The 20299-nt window shown below is 43.5% G+C and overlaps 1 protein-coding gene across 1 annotated transcript; it reads right to left on the bottom strand.

Annotated features, from left to right (window-relative positions):
• Nucleotides 1-514: 514 nt before the first annotated feature.
• On the bottom strand, nt 515-2670 carry LOC143809530 (uncharacterized). Its single transcript, XM_077292588.1, has 3 exons — nt 1241-2670; nt 943-1144; nt 515-868 (listed from the first exon to the last, which is right to left on the bottom strand). The coding sequence occupies exons 1-3, from the start codon at nt 2128-2130 to the stop codon at nt 626-628; spliced, it is 1335 nt and encodes a 444-aa protein (XP_077148703.1). The 5' UTR covers nt 2131-2670; the 3' UTR covers nt 515-625.
• Between the last annotated feature and the right edge of the window lie 17629 nt (nt 2671-20299).

Genomic DNA, 20299 nt, shown 5'->3' with positions numbered 1-20299 from the left:
GGCACGGGCGGAAAGTTGAATTTTTGGATGAAAATGCGTATTTTCATACTTTGAAATTTTCAGGCGTGTGTCTGACTTCCAGGCGGGTGCAGCCGCCGGAGGTGTACCGGGGACGCTTCCAGGAGCCTGTGGAAGTCGGTGGAGGGCTTAATAGTCGCCCCTGTGGAAGTCGGTGGAGGGCTTAATCCTTGCCCGAATTCACTACCAACTCGTGGGCATGACACATATCAGTCAGGGTCTTCTCTCGGTACACTCTCTCAGCCATGTCGTTCGTATGTGCCAAGTATCGGGCGAACAGGTGCTTTTCGGAATCGGAGTATCGTGACAGAGTCCATGTTTCACATACACGTCGTACGATCTGGCTGGTGATGTTTGGTAGTTTGTAACTGTGGAGGAGAGTATAATATTGTCAGTACCTGTTACTACACATGGCTGTAGGTCACTTGACGTGGATACTGTCTTACCGGTCGTGGTACTGTTTGAGGGCATTGGATGGATTAACAATGACCTTCCCGTTAGTTGTCACAAAAAAGTTTGAGATGGTCCGTCGGTCAGTGGTAAGGGCAGGTCTTACATATTTTGCGTACACTTCGAACCACTGAAAAAAAGAGAAAAAAAATACATGTTAATCTAAAGCCAGAGAGCACCCCTCCAACAGATTTAACATGGGGACAAGAGAAGGGTTTGTTCCCCATGTGGAGTGGGGTTGCCTGGGTTCCCTGGCTCGGTGAAAACTTACCGATTCCTCTTCCTCTGAAAGCACGAACGATGCTACTTGAGTCGAGTCACACTTGTGTGTCTTCACACCGACAATAGTCATGCGATTGCCGGAGTACAGGTGATGGGTCCTCCTATCCCACTCTGAAACCTAAGAAATGAAAATGGGGAAATAATTGTACTGGTTCAGCCGATGCCGCTGACCCACCGAGTCTGACGGCTTACCGTCATGTTGCGAACAACGCCCGGTCTTTGGAGATTTCTGAGAATTAGAAGGGCCTGGAGGTACAGTAGGATTTCACTGCGTTCTAGGTCGGATCCCCCATCTTGCACAGCCGCTAGGCACGCCTGAAATCTAGGCATTGCCTTCTCCAGTATTCTCTGGCAGTCCTTCGGTGTCTTTGAGGGCTCCATCAGTGTTTCGTACCTGGGTGGGAAGAAGAAATTCACGGTTATTGTGTGATGTAATTCACGGTTATTGTGTGATATTCATGCCGATATGTGGATCGTTTGAACCGGGTACCTTTTGCCGACCGACTCCCTGCAGACTCCCCTGTACAGTGACTTTTGTAGGTCCATTGTAAACTCCATGAAAACCTCGCAGGCTCGGTACAGTTGAGGTTCCTGGGTGCTCAGCGTTGTGCCTCTCATCTGATAGGTGGTGAACCTCCGAATATGCTTCAGTATCCTGAGGGATGACTGGCTCGATAGTCGAAGGCTTCTAAGCTTTTCAAAATATTCGTTTACTCGGCTAGGCATTGTAACGTACTCCAGCGTAAGAGCTTTTGGGTTGATAAAGAACAGGAACCTAGCCAAGTTCGATACCTCCTGTTGGCAGTTGGGGACCCCAAGTGTAACCGATAGATACGAGTGGAAACCCTTCAGGATGGGGTGATCCATCGAATGGCGCTTGTACAAGCCGGCGGTCTGTGTAGCCAGGCGTTTTTTGTTTTTCCACTGCCTGGCCTGAATCCTTCGATCACTGCCATCCACGATCTCCTCATCGGCTACGTGGACAGATAATCTCCCTGTGTGTTCAGGCTCCGGGCATGGGTCTCCCTCCAACCCGCCTGCCGGCTGTAAATTGGCAGGCGTGTCCGCCATAGGAGAATCTGGCTCCACCAGGGGCATGGAGCAGGGCTCCGAACGGCCTGTTTCTTCCTGAGCGGGCCCCTCACAGGTTAATGGCGTGTCGTGCGACTCAAAACTCGGCTTATTTACTACTAAGAAGCCGCGACCTTCCAAAAAGGAGACAGTCTCCCACAGGGATTTGAGAGGCTTGATGTCGCTGAATTGGATACTGGTTCCCTTTTCCGCAATACATTGAAGGGTATCCTTGGCGGTAGCTAAGGCATTTCGTACCTCAGAATCACTCTCGGTTCTCAGGCACACTCTTTTCAAATGCGTGGACATATATTTGGTTACTTTGTGGCACTTGGGGCAGGTAAGTGATGTCCGTTTGTGGCTATGGGGGAAACAGAAATATAAATGTCACTCAAAGTTGAATTTTGGATGAAAATCCACATTTTCATACTTTAAAAATTTCAGGCGAGTGTCAGACTTCCATGCGGGGGAAACCGCTGGAGGCGTACCGAGGACGCTTCCAGAAGCCTGGCCGCGTCGGCCGCTTACTGTTACAGGGCATCCCAGGTGGTGAGGCATCCCCAGGGATGTCACCCTCACGGCTGCTTATCACCGCTACGGTTGATGGAAAAAAAAACCTGTACCGGGCTCTAAATGCAAACTTTTAGTAGTCGCTAACTACACATAAATGTGGTCAAAGAATGGCTTCTACTTACCGCTCCATGTGGAAGTGTTTCCCGCACTCGAATTCAGCGTGAACGTCCGAAAATATATGCTTTTAGAGCGGGTAAATCTGCACGTCACTGGGAGCTGAGGTAAACTGATTTACGTCAGCGACGAGCCGCCTCACCTGTGCGCCGCGGCGGGCGCTTCCTGTTAACTGTTGCCGCGTTGGCCGCGTCGGCCGCTTACTGTTACAGGGCAACCCAGGTGGTGAGGCACCCCCAGGGATGTCACCATCACGGCTGCTTATCACCGCTACGGTTGATGGAAAAATCCTGTTCATGATTATTTTATGTATATATTGTTATTATTATCATCCACTCACCATGGACTCATGGAGGACGTTATGTTTGTAAGTCGGCGTCACTGCGCATGTCTCAAGCGCATCATTGTTTGTAAGATCGCAGGTAAATAATCAAGATAGTCTGAGGGGCAATAGAAAGTTAGATCTTTATTGCACATAAGCACAAAGCACTTTATATATGAGCACTGGATACAAATATATGATGAATAATGTATATGTTTCATAGGCACTAATTGAATGTAAAATATGATTGGATTCAATGTAACACTTGTTGAGACACATATAAATAGGTATCAGGTATGGTTACTCACTGATTGATAAAGGCTCAGATGGAGCTGAAACGTCGCCCGGCTATGTGGGTCGATTAAACCTACCACATGTTTCACTTTAGTTATGGAGTGCTGCCTCTTTTTTGAATCCCTCTCTCTCTCTCTCTCTCTATATATATATATATATATGTCATATGGACATATATATATATATGGACATATATATATATATATATATGTCCATATATAAGGACAATAAAGTAAAAAAACTGAACTTTAAGTGAAACTAAGACTAAAATACTGATGAAGTAAAAAAATTTTTGTTATCAAAATAATGTGATAAACCAAACTAATTAACGTGCATAAATATATAAGTGTATACCCTCGTGAATACATAAATATATATGGCAAAAAGTGTCCGGACGATGATACTACATGGCAATCATCCCATAATGAGAACCAAAGATGGACGGGGCCAATGGCAAAAAAATAAGCCTCTGCAAAGACAAAAGGGAAAATCAGAACACATACAGCATGAACAAAACAAGCTACCCACATAACAGAGGACTAACAAATATTAAAATATATATATATATATAGGAAAACAGAAAATGGAACAGCACAAAGCTCACCGGTGGGTGCCTGGCCTCCTGGGCAGAATGGTCCACTCATCTACCCAAACTGAATACCAAATAGAAAAAAAGAAGGCAGCACTCCAAATCCTTTTCAAGGTGAAAAAAGTGTAGTTTAATGGACCCACATCTTCTGTGCGACGTTTCGGCTCACACTGAGCCTTTCTCAAGCAGTGGGTGTTTCTTACAAGTGTGCTTATATAGGTATAATTTACAACAATTTGCATATTATCATGGCTATTAAAAATTACATACATAGTTATTCATAATGTTCATTAGTGCCATCCCTGTGCTTTAAGGTGCAATGTGCTAAGGTGCTAATAACTTCTCATATCCTCATGCTTATTTCTTTCATTAATAACTTATTCTCATAAAGATATATCACAATTCATTCATATTGATTACAGTTCATACTTCTTACCCTGCCGCATGCAGCTCGAGCCACATGGAGGACACAATTCACGCCATTATCGGCGTTCTACTATATCCATTGCGCATGTCTTGGATTCTTACTTCCTTACTTCCTTGTCATAACCTGTCAGCCAATAAGAGTATAGTGGCGTCCTCTTTCTCATTGCGCTTGCGCACTATCCTTCTGTCAGTACCGCGGCGCCATCTTGGATGTGGCAAGGCAATCAACTCATAAGTATACCTCTATGGTTTACTTGCACAGCGATAAATATTAGAGCGCCATCTTTGATGTGGCAAGCGCTTAAGTATCAGCTTGTGTACATAGTACTGTAGCTTATTCATATAGCCGTAAACCAATGAACTGATCGTACCTATAATAGGCCATAGGGCCAGTGGCGTAACTACAAAGTTATGGGCCCCGGTGCGAACTTCCAAATGGGGCCCCCCCCCTACCCCCCCACCTTCCCCCGCCCCCGCAACCCCCCCACCTTCCCCCGCCCCGCTTCCCCTAGATACGCCTCGGACTGTTGCAGGAATCTCCTGCACTGCAACATGGTGTTGGGTGCCAGCACAGCCCGCACAGTGGTATATCCAGCACAGCCCGCACAGTGGTATATCCAGCACAGACCGCACAGTGGTATATCCAGCAGAGCCCGCACAGTGGTATATAGAGCACAGCCCGCACAGTGTTATATACAGCAGAGCCCGCACAGTGGTATATACAGCAGAGCCCGCACAGTGGTATATACAGCAGAGCCCGCACAGTGGTATATACAGCAGAGCCCGCACAGGGATATATACAGCAGAGCCCGCACAGGGATATATACAGCACAGCCCCCACAGGGGTATATACAGCAGAGCCCGCACAGGGATATATACAGCACAGCCCCACAGGGGTATATACAGCACAGCCCGCACAGGGGTATATAGAGCACAGCCCACATCTCATCTCATCCCCCCCGATAATGGCCCCACAGTCCGGTTAAAAAGAAAAAAAAAAAAAAACTCTCCTCACCCTTCCTTTTGCCCGCGCTGCTCCTGGCGGCTGCAGTCTGCCCAGGACACTGCAGGTGCGCGATGATATGACGTCATCGCGCACCCGCAGTGTACTGTCAGAGGCAGAGCGGGGAATGATGGGAGAGGAAGCGTCAGGTGACGCTCTCTCCTCCCATCATTGCATTGAACTATACCGGTGTCATAGACGCCGGTATAGTTAAATGCGGCGGCGGCGGCGGCGGCGGCACTGGGGGGGTTCTGGGGGAGGAACAGTGCAGCGGCCCACTACTGGCATCGGCTCTTCTGGCATTTGCCAGAAGTGCCCGATGGCCAGCCTGGCCCTGCTCAGACCTGCCGGCCCGGGGCCCCTGACCTGCGGGGCCCGGTCGCAATGGCGACCGCTGCGACCGCGGTAGTTACGCCCCTGCATAGGGCGTATATCAATAAAAGATACTTAATGGCTAAGTGACTGTAGTTCTCACTCTGACAGAACGGATAAAAACCTTAATCAGGCTAATTCCATTTGTCAATGTTTCCCCAAGGTGATGTATAGCCTCTCCAGGCCACAACATCTCTCTTCAGAGAGTCCATATAAGTGAATATATTTGCCATGTATCTAATTACACACCACGCTCAGATAAAATGCTGCTTTTTATATATGCACTAGTTTTATTAAGGAATAAATCATAATATTGGCCGACAGCTATGACATGCTATTTAGTTAAAAAAAAAATAAAAAAAAAAATAGCAAAAAGTTATTATGAAAAATTATAACACAAAAAATAAATATAAAAAAATAATATATACATTTTTTTATTTTTTCCTCCATGTGGTTGTTCCATCCCGCGGCAGGTTTAAAGTAGCATGTAGATTGTTGGTCATGAGGAATCACTAAAATAATACAAAGTAAAATAAAAATTAGACATTAAAATTGAGGCACTATACAAAGTGACAAATATTATTTACCACCTATGTACCGGACCCCAAATTATGTACTCCAGGAGTCCATATACATCTGATTCCAAGATTAGTCCTTGTGTGGCTATTATATACCATGAATTTTAAACTCCACATTGAGTCCTTTAGGTTTTAGAGTATTAAGTTCATAGATCCATCTGAGTTCCTGTTTTTTTAAAAGGCATACCCTATCACCCCCTCTTCTTTGTAAGGGGATCCTATCTATCGCCCTGAACTTGAGATCTTTTTCTGTATGTTTTAATTCTACAAAATGTTTTGATACCGGGAGATCTAATCGTTTTTTTCTAATTGAATGTCGGTGATTGTTTATACATACTTTCAATTCACAGGTCGTTTCCCCCACGTACCATAGTTTGCAAGCGCATTCCAATAAATAGATGACATGGTCAGAATTACATGTTAGGAATTGCTTAATTGTATAAACCTTATTTGTTTCTGGGTGTTTAAATGTGGGACCCTTTAACATGTATGAAAAATTCACACAGGACAGGCAGGGGAAGCAGCCTTTTTGGCTCATTCCAGTAATCGTAGTCTGGCTAGAGCTTTTTAGGGGACCAATGTCCGCTTTGACTATATAGTCTTTAATATTCTTGCCTCTACGATATGAGAATAATGGGGGCTCCCTTAGTTCTTTTATTCCTGGTAGGCAATTACCTAACATCCCCCAATGTTTTCTAATAATGCTTGCTATGCTTGCACTTTCCTCAGTGTATGTCATCATGCAAGGTATTCTAGTCAATGTTTTTTTCTTTTCTTGATCATTCATTCTCAACAGTTCTTTTGGATCTTTTTTTATGACCCTACATTTTGCAATATTCATTATTTCCTGTGGGTATCCCCTATGCAAATTTTTTTTTGTCAGAATGTCAATCACATCTTCTATCTCATTGTCCTCCTTTACAATCCCGCGCACCCTCAAAAGTTGGCTTAGAGGTATTGATCTTACCATGCTACGGGGATGCTGGCTATCATATGTTAGGAGGTTGTTTTTATCAGTCTCTTTGACAAACAACGTGGTTGTTAGTTGTCCATTATTCTGTCTCACAGATACATCCAAAAATTATATACTGGACCTAGAGAAATTTAACGTAAATTTGATAGTCTCATCTATCTCATTGAGAAACTGATGAAAATTATCCAACTCATTTTCTGTGCCACTCCATAGGAGGAAGACATCATCTATGTATCTCCACCACACGTGGACATGCCGAAAGTGGTTGGACACATAGACGATGTCCTCCTCCAGGGCACTCATAACAAGATTCGCATATGCGGGGGCCATATTGGCCCCCATGGCTGTACCTCGTTCTTGTGAATAAAAGGTGTCTCCAAACAAGAAATAGTTCCGCCTTAAAATTATTTCCAATAATTTTATTATAAATTTTTTGCCTTCCAAAGTTACCCCAATTGTATTGAGCTTTTTTTAAACTGCTTTTATCCCTGAATTATGTTCAATTGAAGTATAGAGTGAAATGACATCAAATGATGCCAGAATTACATCGCCCTCTAATCGTACTGACTCCAATTTATTCAGAAAGTCAGTGGTATCTTTGATGTATGATTTAGAATTTTTAGCAATGGGGTTGAGGATTTTATCCAGGAAGGTGCCTATTCTACTGAATATTGAATCCACACCTGCCACTATTGGTCGCCCCGGAGGGTCGACCAATGATTTGTGGATTTTTGGGGTTATGTATAGTACCGGTGTTTTGGGGAATTCTATAGATAGATAGATAATCCATTAGTTCTTGGTCTATAACTTTATTATTTAGAGCTTCTTGTAAACAATTGTTAATTTCTCCCTTTATTTTAAACTTAGGGTCACACTCCAATTTTTTGTATACACTCTCATCTCTCAACTGCCGATTAATTTCTGCAATATATTTTGACTTGTCCATGATGACGACAGCACCACCCTTATCTGCGGGTTTTATAATGATGTCGTCATCATGGACAAGTTCCTGCAGTGCCTTGAATTCCTCTCTAGTTATATTTGGATGTTTAAATTTTTCTGAAACCCCACTTCTAATTTCCTCGACCTCCCTTCTCACAACTCTCTCAAAGGCATCTATAATTGTGGAGTTTGTAGGTGGTACAAAGTCACTCTTTTTTCTCAATTCCATATTTTTAGAATTAAATTCACCACTTTCTACCTTGCTTACTATATTCTTGTCCTGAAACCACTCTTTTAATTTTATAGATCTAAAAAATCTCTCTAGATCTATTTGCAAATCAAACCAATTTGTGTGTGCACAAGGTGCAAAAGACAGTCCTCTACTCAGGATTGACACCTGTGGAGGGGTTAATACCTTGTTAGAAATGTTAATCACGAGTTCTGATACTTCTTCTTGGATGTTACTTGCCTCTGTGGTTGCAATCTGTTTTTCTCTGGTTTTCTTTTGGTACCGGTGATGGCGCTTGCCTCCTCTCCTCTTGCGCTTGATTGTCCTTCCATTACATTGTCCTGGTCTATAGGAAATAATATCATTATTAGTCAGCCTCTCATTATCATTACTTATATGGTTATTCCCCAAAACACCTTTCTTTTTCCAGACAGGTTTGCTATTTTCTTTCTGCCATGCATATATATGTCCTGTTTCATAATCCTCTAGATCTCTATTCTATTTTCTCCTTTTGATCTCTTCCAGGTCATTGCGCAACTTTGCACCCTCCTTATTAACTTTTTCCTTGAAAATATTCCATTCTTCAACAGTTATCAATGTTTGTATTTTGCACTCCAGTTCTCCAATATTCGATTGTAATTTCTTAATCTCAGTTTGCAAAAAGTCAATATTAAGCAGAATTGTGTCCATAGCATATTTGTTAGTGTCATGATCTGTACTTTTGCCCTGTCCTGTATTTGAATAATATGCCATTTGATGTATGTAACTGTTCTCTGGTTTCTATTAGCTGTAATACATGTATTTTCTTGTGCTTTGAGTTAATCTGTAACAATGTCTCCTTCCCCCAATACTTGCAGCCCTAAGCTATAATGTAATTAAGCTTTGTCAACATCACTAGGAAGGAATAGCCATTCTTCCTCACAGCAGGTGGCTAGTCAAATGTACATACTACGGAGCCCACTAGTCTGGAATCTTCTGGTGGACTCAGCCATTGAATAGAAGGTGTGACCCCTACCCCCTTCATGGGCGGATCCCAGGAGCTCAGACAATCCATTCTTATTTTGAGATCAGATGTGAGTTGATGCTGGAAGGAGAAGGAGTGGGGATTCTTAGCTGAGGCAAGACCCCACGTCCATCTGTGACTGCGGAAGCGAATGGAGCGAGACTTGAGCTGAGGACATATCTCGTCGTTCGTGGGATTGTTTTGGGATCCCTTGGATTCGTGTGGACTATTGTTTTGTTAGCTGGCACAAGGATTATCGGGAGGTACCCCCGAACCTGTTCCGTTGGACTAATTGTGGACTCTGTAGATCTACCTGCATGTGTTGTTCCAGCGTTCTTGATAATAAATCTGTGGAATCATCCCTTGGCCTGTTGTCCCTTCTTGCTCTGCCGTACACCCCGTCACAAACTGGTGGCAAGCAGCGGGATCAGAGCAGAAGGAATGGAGGACAACGGCCCAACATCGGAAACCAGCACCACAGAGTACCAGAACTGGACTTTGGGCAGCCTACAATCAAAGGCCCGTGAAGTAGGAGTCCGTTTTAAAGGACTCTCCAAGGAGCAGCTAATTGCAGCTTTGGAAGGAGTTCGCCTGCAAGATGACGCTGAGGAAGGATCCTCACAGCAAATGGAGGAAAGACTGCAGCCGGAGGTAAATACCCAAAAAAGTCAGTGGGTTGTGTGGTACGAGGAGGAGTTGGCATTGCTGGGAAAGGACACCACCATAGACGATAAGAGAGAGGCCATTCACAGAGCTCAGGAGAGGGAGAGGGAGGCCATTCACAGAGCCGAGGAGAGAGAGAGGGAGGCCATTCACAGAGCTCAGGAGATGGCATTGCTGGAGAGGCAGATCGCTTTGGAAGCAGCTAGAAGCTCCAGACAGACTATAACCCCAGCACCCACCATGAGGGAACTCCCCAGAGTGTCCCGCAAAGACTTCAAGCCATTTAATGAGGCTGCAGGCGACATTGAGAGCTTCTTCCAGGACTTTGAGCATCAGTGTCGATTAATGGAAGTCCCGGACAGGGAGCGAGTCCGACATCTGGTGGGGCTCTTAGAGGGTGGAGCTGCCGCAGCCTATAGAGCCATGGGCCCTCGAGAGAACTGTGAGTATGCGGAGATTAAACTGACTATTCTAGAACATTATGCTGTGACGCCAGACACTTACCGGACTCAGTTCCGTACTTTAGCCTGCAATGAGGAAGTGTCTTTCAAGATGTATGCCCACAGACTCAAACAAATATGTAATCGCTGGCTGGAAGCAGAGGAGGCCTTAACCTGGGAGACCTTTCTCCAGGTTATCCTAAAAGAGCAGTTTTACTTCAAGTGCCCTGCTGAGATCCGGGAATGGGTGCGTGAGAGGAGACCAGTCACTGTGGAGGAAGCTGCAGCTCTAGCTGATGAGGTTCTCACCATCAAGCCTCAGTGGAGGGTTCTGTTAGAGGATCGAGAGAGGCCTACCAGCCCCACAACCCCGGTGGCCCCCAGTTCTTCTGTCCCCATTGTTCCCCGTTCCTCTAAGCCACCACCTCATGCTGATACCCGTGTAAATGTCCCTCCAGTTGCTTCTACTGCGTTTTCTGGAATACGACGAGGAGAGGAAGTAGCAGAGCGCAGGTGTTATGGCTGTGGGCATCCGGGGCATCTGCAGGCCTCATGCCCAGCCAGCTCATGGAGGAGTCGTCCTCAAACCCCTACAGCACCTTCAGGTGGGGGCCGGCCTCCAGGTTCCCTTACCCCTCACCCAAGAGGACGCCTTGGATGGAGTGAGACCCAGCACAGATGCTATCGATGTGGGCTGCCGGGGCATCTGCAAGCCTCCTGCCCAGCTGTTCAAATGAGGATTGATCCTGTACCCAGTCGTATTATTAATTATGTACAGCCAAGTGCCATGGAGGAAGATGTGTCACCACTACGTGAGGACTGGCCTAGTGCCTCACCCACCCATGTTGCACCACTAGGAGTTTATGGTGTGCGACCTGCAGCTATGATGACGTCTGCTCATCGAGGTAAGCACTTGCAGGAGGTCGTGCTGGATGGACAGAGACTTATTGGATTTTGTGACTCGGGGGCTTTCCTCACACTGGCTGATCCCCGAGTGGTTCGGCCTGAGGCAATCCATAGAGGACCTGGGATTGTTATTGAACTGGCTGGTGGACATTGGAGGACTATTCCCACAACCATTGTGGATCTGAACTTTGGTTTTGGGGTCAGGCGATGTTTGGTTGGGGTGATGGGAGGTCTGCCTGCAGATGTTCTCCTGGGCAATGATGTGGGAGAGCTACGATGCCAATTCGTGGCTGCATGAAGCCACATGTAAGTTACGCTCTGCCTGTGTGTACTTAACCAGCGACCTGTAGAGGTCCCTAGTACGTACACAAATTGGGAGGGGAAGGGATTGTCATGATCTGTACTTTTGCCCTGTCCTGTATTTGAATAATATGCCATTTGATGTATGTAACTGTTCTCTGGTTTCTATTAGCTGTAATATATGTATTTTCTTGTGCTTTGAGTTAATCTGTAACAATGTCTCCTTCCTCCAATACTTGCAGCCCTAAGCTATAATGTAATTAAGCTTTGTCAACATCACTAGGAAGGAATAGCCATTCTTCCTCACAGCGGGTGGCTAGTCAAATGTACATACTACGGAGCCGACTAGTCTGGAATCTTCTGGTGGACTCAGCCATTGAATAGAAGGTGTGACCCCTACCCCCTTCATGGGCGGATCCCAGGAGCTCAGACAATCCATTCTTATTTTGAGATCAGATGTGAGTTGATGCTGGAAGGAGAAGGAGTGGGGATTCTTAGCTGAGGCAAGACCCCACGTCCATCTGTGACTGCGGAAGCGAATGGAGCGAGACTTGAGCTGAGGACATATCTCGTCGTTCGTGGGATTGTTTTGGGATCCCTTGGATTCGTGTGGACTATTGTTTTGTTAGCTGGCACAAGGATTATCGGGAGGTGCCCCCGAACCTGTTCCGTTGGACTAATTGTGGACTCTGTAGATCTACCTGCATGTGTTGTTCCAGCGTTCTTGATAATAAATCTGTGGAATCATCCCTTGGCCTGTTGTCCCTTCTTGCTCTGCCGTACACCCCGTCACAGTTAGATATCATAACAAAGCGTGCGCAGTATGCTGCATTACCTTGGAATAAATTTGGACGTATACCTGATCTCAATCCCCTAGGGATTTTACTTTCTTTGTAATACTGTCCCAGAGTCATCATATGTAGCTGTAAATTTACTAAACGTTTCACATCACTTTCATACTTGCGTTTCAACTCCAATGTGGAAGGTGTTTTAAGAAAAATAGCTTCATCATTGATGCCTCCAAGGATTCGCTCCTCTTCCTCAGGTGTATAAATAAAGACTCCTAGTTCCATGGTGTTTCCATCCATGGGACAAAAAGATGGCTTGTGAAGCAAAAAATTGCAAATTATACAAAGAAAAAATCTTTTTAGATTGTGCAAAAATTTCCGGACAAAAATAGAAAAACAGAAAATGAGAAAATGGAACAGCACAAAGCTCACCGGTGGGTGCCTGGCCTCCTGGGCAGAATGGTCCACTCATCTACCCAAACTGAATACCAAATAGAAAAAAGAAGGCAGCACTCCAAATCCTTTTCAAGGTGAAAAAAGTGTAGTTTAATGGACCCACATCTTCTGAGCGACGTTTCGGCTCACACTGAGCCTTTCTCAAGCAGTGGGTGTTTCTTACAAGTGTGCTTATATAGGTATAATTTACAACAATTTGCATATTATCATGGCTATTAAAAATTACATACATAGTTATTCATAATGTTCATTAGTGCCATCCCTGTGCTTTAAGGTGCAATGTGCTAAGGTGCTAATAACATCTCATATCCTCATGCTTATTTCTTTCATTAATAACTTATTCTCATAAAGATATATCACAATTAATTCATATTGATTACAGTTCATACTTCTTACCCTGCCGCATGCAGGTCGAGCCACATGGAGGACACAATTCACGCCATTATCGGCGTTCTACTATATCCATTGCGCATGTCTTGGATTCTTACTTCCTTACTTCCTTGTCATAACCTGTCAGCCAATAAGAGTATAGTGGCGTCCTCTTTCTCATTGCGCTTGCGCACTATCCTTCTGTCAGTACCGCGACGCCATCTTGGATGTGGCAAGGCAATCAACTCATAAGTATACCTCTATGGATTACTTGCACAGCGATAAATATTAGAGCGCCAGGGATTTTTTATATATATATATATACAAGAAAAATGGGTTAAAATGTACTTAGCTACAACCTCAAATCGCAAAGATGGTGGTAATAAGACTCACAATGGCAGAATAATACCCCATATCATGAAGTAGATGTAAATGAACAATATCAGTACTGTCAGGGGTCCAGCAATCATTTATATAGGAAGGAATGGAACAAAACTATTGTGATCATTTAGGCCATATGGAGCAATTGTGTTCAGTTTGAAAATCCACTGTGATTCCCTTTGCGCCAGAATCCTTTTCCAATTTCCCCCCCGTGTACCGGGAAATACCTTGTCAATTCCTCTCACTTGGAATTTCGATGAATCACATCCGTGAAACATACGAAAATGGCGTGGAATGGTTTTCAAGCTGGTGACATCTTTACCCTCACTGGCAGCCTCAATATCCAAAATGTGTTCCCGAACCCGACGAAGCAATTCTCTGGATGTCATACCGATGTAAATAAGATTACATGGGCATGTACCATAATAAATGACGCCCTTGGTGGTGCAATTTATGCAATGAGTAATGACATATTTTTTGGTATTGGAAGAATCGACAAAGTTCTTAGTTGTCATGATGTTTTTACAAGCCACGCATTTCCCACATGTGGTGCAGCCCCAGATTGGGCCCTTAGAATTGAAAACATACTTGTCTTTAACTTTTTTATGATGGCTATGGACCAGTTTATCACGGAGGTTGTTAGCCCTTCTAAATGTAATGGATGGAACTGTATCAATGATCTTAGCAATAGTATTGTCCAATCGTAGAACATTCCAATGTCTGGCCAATATATTATGCACCTCATCACTTCTGGAGTGAAAGTCCAATATACATCTTACCTTAGAATCAATCCTTGGCCTATCAGGCCGTCTCTTCAGTAGATCAGTTCTATTACTCCTAAGTGCCCGTTTATGGGCCTCACGAATATATCGAGGTTGATACCCACGATCCAAGAACCGTTGATGTAGGTCTACAGCTTGTTTGGCAAAACTTGATTCGATTCGTTGGAGCAAATCCTTCTAGCTCTTAGAAACTGTTCAGTTGGAATATGACATATAAGATGTCTAGGATGCTGGGATGAGGCATGAAGAAGGGTGTTTGTGGAAGTAGGCTTCCTAAATAAATCTGTCTGTAGATATCCCTCGTGGTCCACCTGGATAAGAATGTCCAAAAAGTCAATCTGGGTCTGGCTTAGTTTATGCGTCAATCTAACATTAATGTTGTTTTGATTCAAATCAACAAGAAATCCTTCCAGTTCTAATTTGGATCCATGCCAGATCATCAGTACATCATCAATGTACCGGCCCCAAAAAATGGCCTTTTCGCACAAGGACACTGGATCAATTTGGAAGATAGCCCTCTCCCACAGCCCCAGGAAGAGATTAGCATACGAGGGCGCACAAGATGCCCCCATAGCTGTCCCCTGGAGCTGTAGGTAGAGGGCATCACCAAACAAGAAAAAATTGTGGGTAAGTATAAATCTCAGTGCCTTGAGAATAAATTGACACAGATCACCATCTAGACCACTCATATCCAGGAAAAATTTGACTGCATCAAGACCGTCTTCATGACGGATCGACGTATACAAGGACTCAACGTCACAAGTCACCAGGTACATGTCAGATTCAAGCTGAATCCCATCCAATCTTCTCAACACGTCAGAAGTGTCTCGGAGATGTGGTGGCAATGTATCCACCAATGGTCTCAAATAATGGTCAATCCATTTACATAAGGGATCACAGATGTTTTTCATCCCCGAGACAATAGGCCTACCTGGTGGTGACGTTGAATCCTTGTGGATCTTTGGAAGAAGGTAAATGGTAAAGATGGTAGGTTCATCAATCCAAAGTCCTTTCATTTGTTCATTTGTTAATACACCATTGTCCACAGCCTCTGACAGCATAATCTGTAACTCACTTCTGAAATTAGACAAAGGGTTAAATGTTAATTTCCGGTAACACTCCATCTTCAGCTGTCTGTGCATCTCTTTTTCGTACATACAGACAGGCCAGATGACAATATTTCCACCCTTGTCCGAGGGTTTCACAATCACATCCTTCATTTGTTCCAATTCCTTTAGAGCAACTCTCTCCCTGTAACTTAAATTGTCACGTTTGATAGTTTCGGGGATTGACTGAATCTCCCTGGTTACCAACCTGACAAAAAGATCAACCTCGGGGTGAGCTGAGATTAATGGGAATTTCTTAGATTTAGGTAGTAGGCCTGATGGAAACTTACTTATCATAGTCCCCTAGTCCCCTCTGATTCTGCCGCTAGCTCCTCCAAGTCCATTAGAGTTTCTTTTTTCAGCTGCCGATGGAAACATTACATCAATAGTATGATCAAAAAACATCTTTTTGTAAATTAATTTCCGAGCAAAAAGCTGTAAATCTTTAACTGTAGAAAAACAGTTAAACCTAGATGCTGGTGAAAAAGACAGGCACCTATTAAGTACAGCAAGTTGATCTGTAGTAAGTGTGATGTTAGAAAGGTTAATTACCTTGGAAGTAGTATCCATCTGATTTCCGAGAAGATTAGACCTGTCAGGTCGTTTCTTTTTATCATATCGACGATATGGCTCAAATCTTCTTTTTCCATATCTCAATGGATATCTCTCATTGTCTGAAAAAGAGCTGTGAGAAGTACCAGCAGTAGAAGTTGATGTGAGTTCAGATGTTGTTTTGTCAATATTCATGATCCTGTTATGCTGCCACCGAAACATTCTATTATTTTCTTTATCACTTAAATCCCTTTGAAATTTTTTAGTCTTGGTTTCAGAGATTTGTGTTTCCCATTCAACAAAACATTTATCCATTTCCATCTTGTATTCATTAAGTTCATCAGCAGAACACTGTTGCTGTAGTTTGTTTTGTATCTCGTCTATTTCAACATTCAAATTTTCAAGGCTCTTGCTATTCATCTCTACAAGGAGTTGCATAAAAGTAACCGAGCATAAATTACATGCTGATTCCCACCTCACTCGAAGACTTTCGTCTTCTACAGGGAAGGACGGAAATATTTGTACACGGAGACCCCTGGGTACCAGCCCCTAGGTAATATAATTCTCCAAAAAGGTCCTATTCCACCATATGCGAGTTCGACGGTTGAGCAAGTTTTTTAAAACCTTTTTAAAAGCAGTCTTCTGTGCTGTCTCCTGCACCTGCGGAGCCCCATTAGAAAACACATTCTGAGCTCGTACAACCCAGGAGGCCTCTCTACTCCTGAAATCCATCATGAAAACTGCATAAAATCGCAGAAGACAACTTAGCATAAACACCTATAAATGACAAAATCTGTCAAGCCAAGCAATTATAATTATAAACACCAAAGAATAGTGCTAGGCCACACCAGTAATAATCATATCAACTTTATTTAGAAAAAAGATAAAAGCTAGTAGATAAAAAATGTAACAATGAGACACAACAGGAAGCAGACACAGCAGGCAGGTATAGCTGGAAAACAAGTGGCTAAAATAGAACAAAAAGAAACCTTCCAAAATGGTCTTAGCCAGATAATAACAGCGCTCAAATTATTCCAAAATATAGATACCATAAACTCCGATACAGTGACTGATAGCGATCACGCAAAATGTAAATACCATCATATAATAGCATAAGTTAATAAATACTCACAAATGTGAAATAATCCCAACACAATATAATAAACCATTAAAGGCACAAAAGCCATCAGTCACCATGCCGGGGAACATGTAATATACCCACTAATAAATGCAAGGAGAAACATAATTACCTAGTATATGCCACCAGCCAGGGACCCGACTGTTGTGAATTAGACTTTTTTTTGGCTCCCTCTTGTGGTCACTAGTGATATGACTCTGGGATTGTCTTTCCTCAGTTTGGCACCCACCTGGGTCGTTAGTCCAGGGGTGTTGCTATATAAACTTCCTGGTTTCTCAGTCCTGTGCCTGGCATCGTTGTAATCAGTTCCTTTCTGTTTGCTCCTGTCTGCTGGTCTTGGATCTTGCAAAATTAAGCTAAGTCCTGCTTCCTTGTTTTTTGGTTATTTGCTTTGCTCTTAGTTTTTGTCCAGCTTGTACTAAATGTGATTCCTGATTTTGCTGGAAGCTCTAGGGGACTGGTGTTCTCCCCCCGGGCCGTTAGACGGTTCGGGGGTTCTTGAATATCCAGCGTGGATATTTTGAGAGGGTTTTTGCTGACCATATAAGTCCTCTTACTATATTCTGCTATTAGTCAGTGGGCCTCTCTTTGCTAAATATCTAGTTCATTCTTACGTTTGTCTTTTCTCCTTACCTCACCGTTATTATTTGTTGGGGGCTTGTATCCAACTTTTGGGGTCTTTTCTCTGGAGGCAAGAAAGGTCTAACTTTTCCCTTCTAGGGTTAGTTAGTTCTCCGGCTGGCGCGAGACGTCTAGAACCAACGTAGGCACGTTCCCCGGCTGCTGCTATTTGTGGTGCTAGGATTAGATATATGGTCAGCCCAGTTACCACTGCCCTATGAGCTGGTTTTTTGTGTTTGCAGACTTGGTATGTACTTTTGAGACCCTCTGCCATTGGGGTCATAACACCCGACCACACCCGACGTGCATTTCGCTAAGGAAAGCTTCATCCAGGGGTGGTGGGTAGCTGAAAATGAGGCTTATTTATATTTGTCATTGGCCAATGACAGGAAGGCAAATTGCCTCCCCTTGAAAAACAATCCAAAAAGGAATCACCATATAAATACCCTCAAATATAACAAATTGATAACACACATACATATAACATATTAAAAAACCATTATATAAACCAGTGTGGACCATTTATCGGCGACCGCTTTCGGAATCACTTCCTGAATGTCCAGATTCAGTTTCCAGGTCACAAGCATCAGTATAGAAACATATCATAACAGCGTAATCCTGGTACCAAGATGCGTTCACATGAATAGTTAAAGTCCAGAGTAAATGGAAACACTTTCCGGGTTATGCACGCCAGCAAACCGCCGTAACCATGGTATCGTAGTCCGGTCACGTGAGCAGCAAGAATCCGGAAAGATAACGTCATTTCCAGTCCCGGAACGACTAACACAGCAAGGTGACCATGGTGATAGACCACATTCACCCTCCACAGGCGTACTAGAGTCTGGTGGAATAAGGCCTTCTTACAGAGGTATTTAATTAAAGGGCTAATTCCGCGTGGACTCCGGGTTCAGATCTTCCCCTCCTTCATGGTGGAGGATGAGACCATTAAAACGAAATGGGAAAGAATTGCTGGGGAATGCTCCAAAGGTTTTATGGAGTTATTAATTCAGTTGGATGATAATAAATTAAAAGAGATTGAAAAAGACATTGAGGGAGTCCAGGCTAATCTTAAAAAAGAATTGTCAGACAAAAATCTGGAGGATATGAATAAAGATTTAGAACAAAGTTTCCAGAAGTGGGAAACTGAGATTTGTAACATCAAATCTAGAAAATTCCAGAGAGACTCATTGGACTCACAAAATCATACAATGTATAGATGGAGAAACAAAAATGGTAAAAAAAGACCTTTTAATAGGTCACGATCCACATCACTGTCTTCATGTACATCAGTGGATGAACCAAAACCAAGTGGGTCTGAGTCAAGATTGGAAGATATTGGCATTCCTGGATTCCAGAAAGACTTTAAAAGAAACAACACTAGATTCTATAACAAAAAGAGGAACATTTCCCCACAACGACAATCCACTAGGAAAACCAGGAATGGTAACTTAGAGGTAATTAATCTATCGTCCCATCAATTAACAAATGCACAGGTGGAGGTTTTAAAATTTGGTCTTACCTTTTCTCCAACTAATGGCTTTAATTATTTTTCAGCCGTAAAGGACCTCCACCTCTTCTGCCGCAAACTGGTCCTAAAAAAATTACATTATCGACATGATCAGATGAATAATGTTGCTGCCATCACTGAACAAGAGACTCTCAATATTTTGGAGGAGCTCTTAGAGGAACAGGAAATAACAACGGCAGGTAATTTCCCTATTTCTATTTTACCCAGATCACTGACCTTCCCTCCTTTGTCGGTTTGCCCACAGGTTGAGATTTTCTCAAAATTAGTCATGAAGGATTTTAAAGAGTTACCACGTCATATTAAAAATGACAACTTGACTGGTATACAAAGGCGGGCCCTTAGAGAACTCAAAGCCCTTGATGATGTGGTCATCAAGGCGGCCGACAAGGGAGGGAATGTGGTGATCTGGCCAGTTGAGCAGTATGAACGGGAAGCATACAAACAATTAAGAAACAAAGATAATTACTCAAAACTTCCTAGTAGTCCTTTGAGCGAATTTGCGGACAAATTGCATAATATACTGCATTTGGCCTTTGAAATGGGTGTGATTCCCAAAAAAGTACTTGATGGATTGATAGTGAAATTTCCTAAAATTCCCACTCTATACTTACTTCCAAAAATCCACAAAAATCCGGTGGATCCACCGGGACGTCCGATAGTCTCTGGCATGGGGGGGCTATGTGATCCGGTTTGCAAGTTTATTGACTATTACTTGAAACCACTTGTTGAGACCTTGCCCTCCTATGTCAGAGACTCTTCGGACGTCCTGGTGAGAATGGATGGTATTACCCTGGAACCAGATGTGTGGCTGGTGACCGCAGACGTCGAGTCCCTCTACACTTCCATTTGTCATGAGGATGGAATAAGAGCCACCCGTTTTTTTCTTGAAATGAGTAATCTTGATCAACTATTAATTGATTTGATTTTGAAGTTGTTGGATTTTGTTTTGAAACATAATTTTTTTACTTTCAAGGACCGTTTTTATTTGCAGGAGCGCGGCACTGCCATGGGTGCGGCATGCGCACCGTCG

The sequence above is a fragment of the Ranitomeya variabilis genome, chromosome 2 (genome assembly GCF_051348905.1).
Source record: "Ranitomeya variabilis isolate aRanVar5 chromosome 2, aRanVar5.hap1, whole genome shotgun sequence".
Lineage (NCBI taxonomy): Eukaryota > Metazoa > Chordata > Amphibia > Anura > Dendrobatidae > Ranitomeya > Ranitomeya variabilis.
This window is presented reverse-complemented; position numbering and strand designations above follow the sequence as displayed.

Excerpts from the sequence above, each read along its gene's own strand:
- LOC143809530 (XM_077292588.1), bottom strand. The coding sequence starts at position 2,130 with ATGTCCACGCATTTGAAAAGAGTGTGCCTGAGAACCGAGAGTGATTCT. Across the intron at positions 1,145-1,240 it reads AGGGAGTCGGTCGGCAAAAG|GTACGAAACACTGATGGAGC; the intron begins GTACCCGGTTCA and ends CTTCCCACCCAG. Across the intron at positions 869-942 it reads GCGTTGTTCGCAACATGACG|GTTTCAGAGTGGGATAGGAG; the intron begins GTAAGCCGTCAG and ends TTCATTTCTTAG.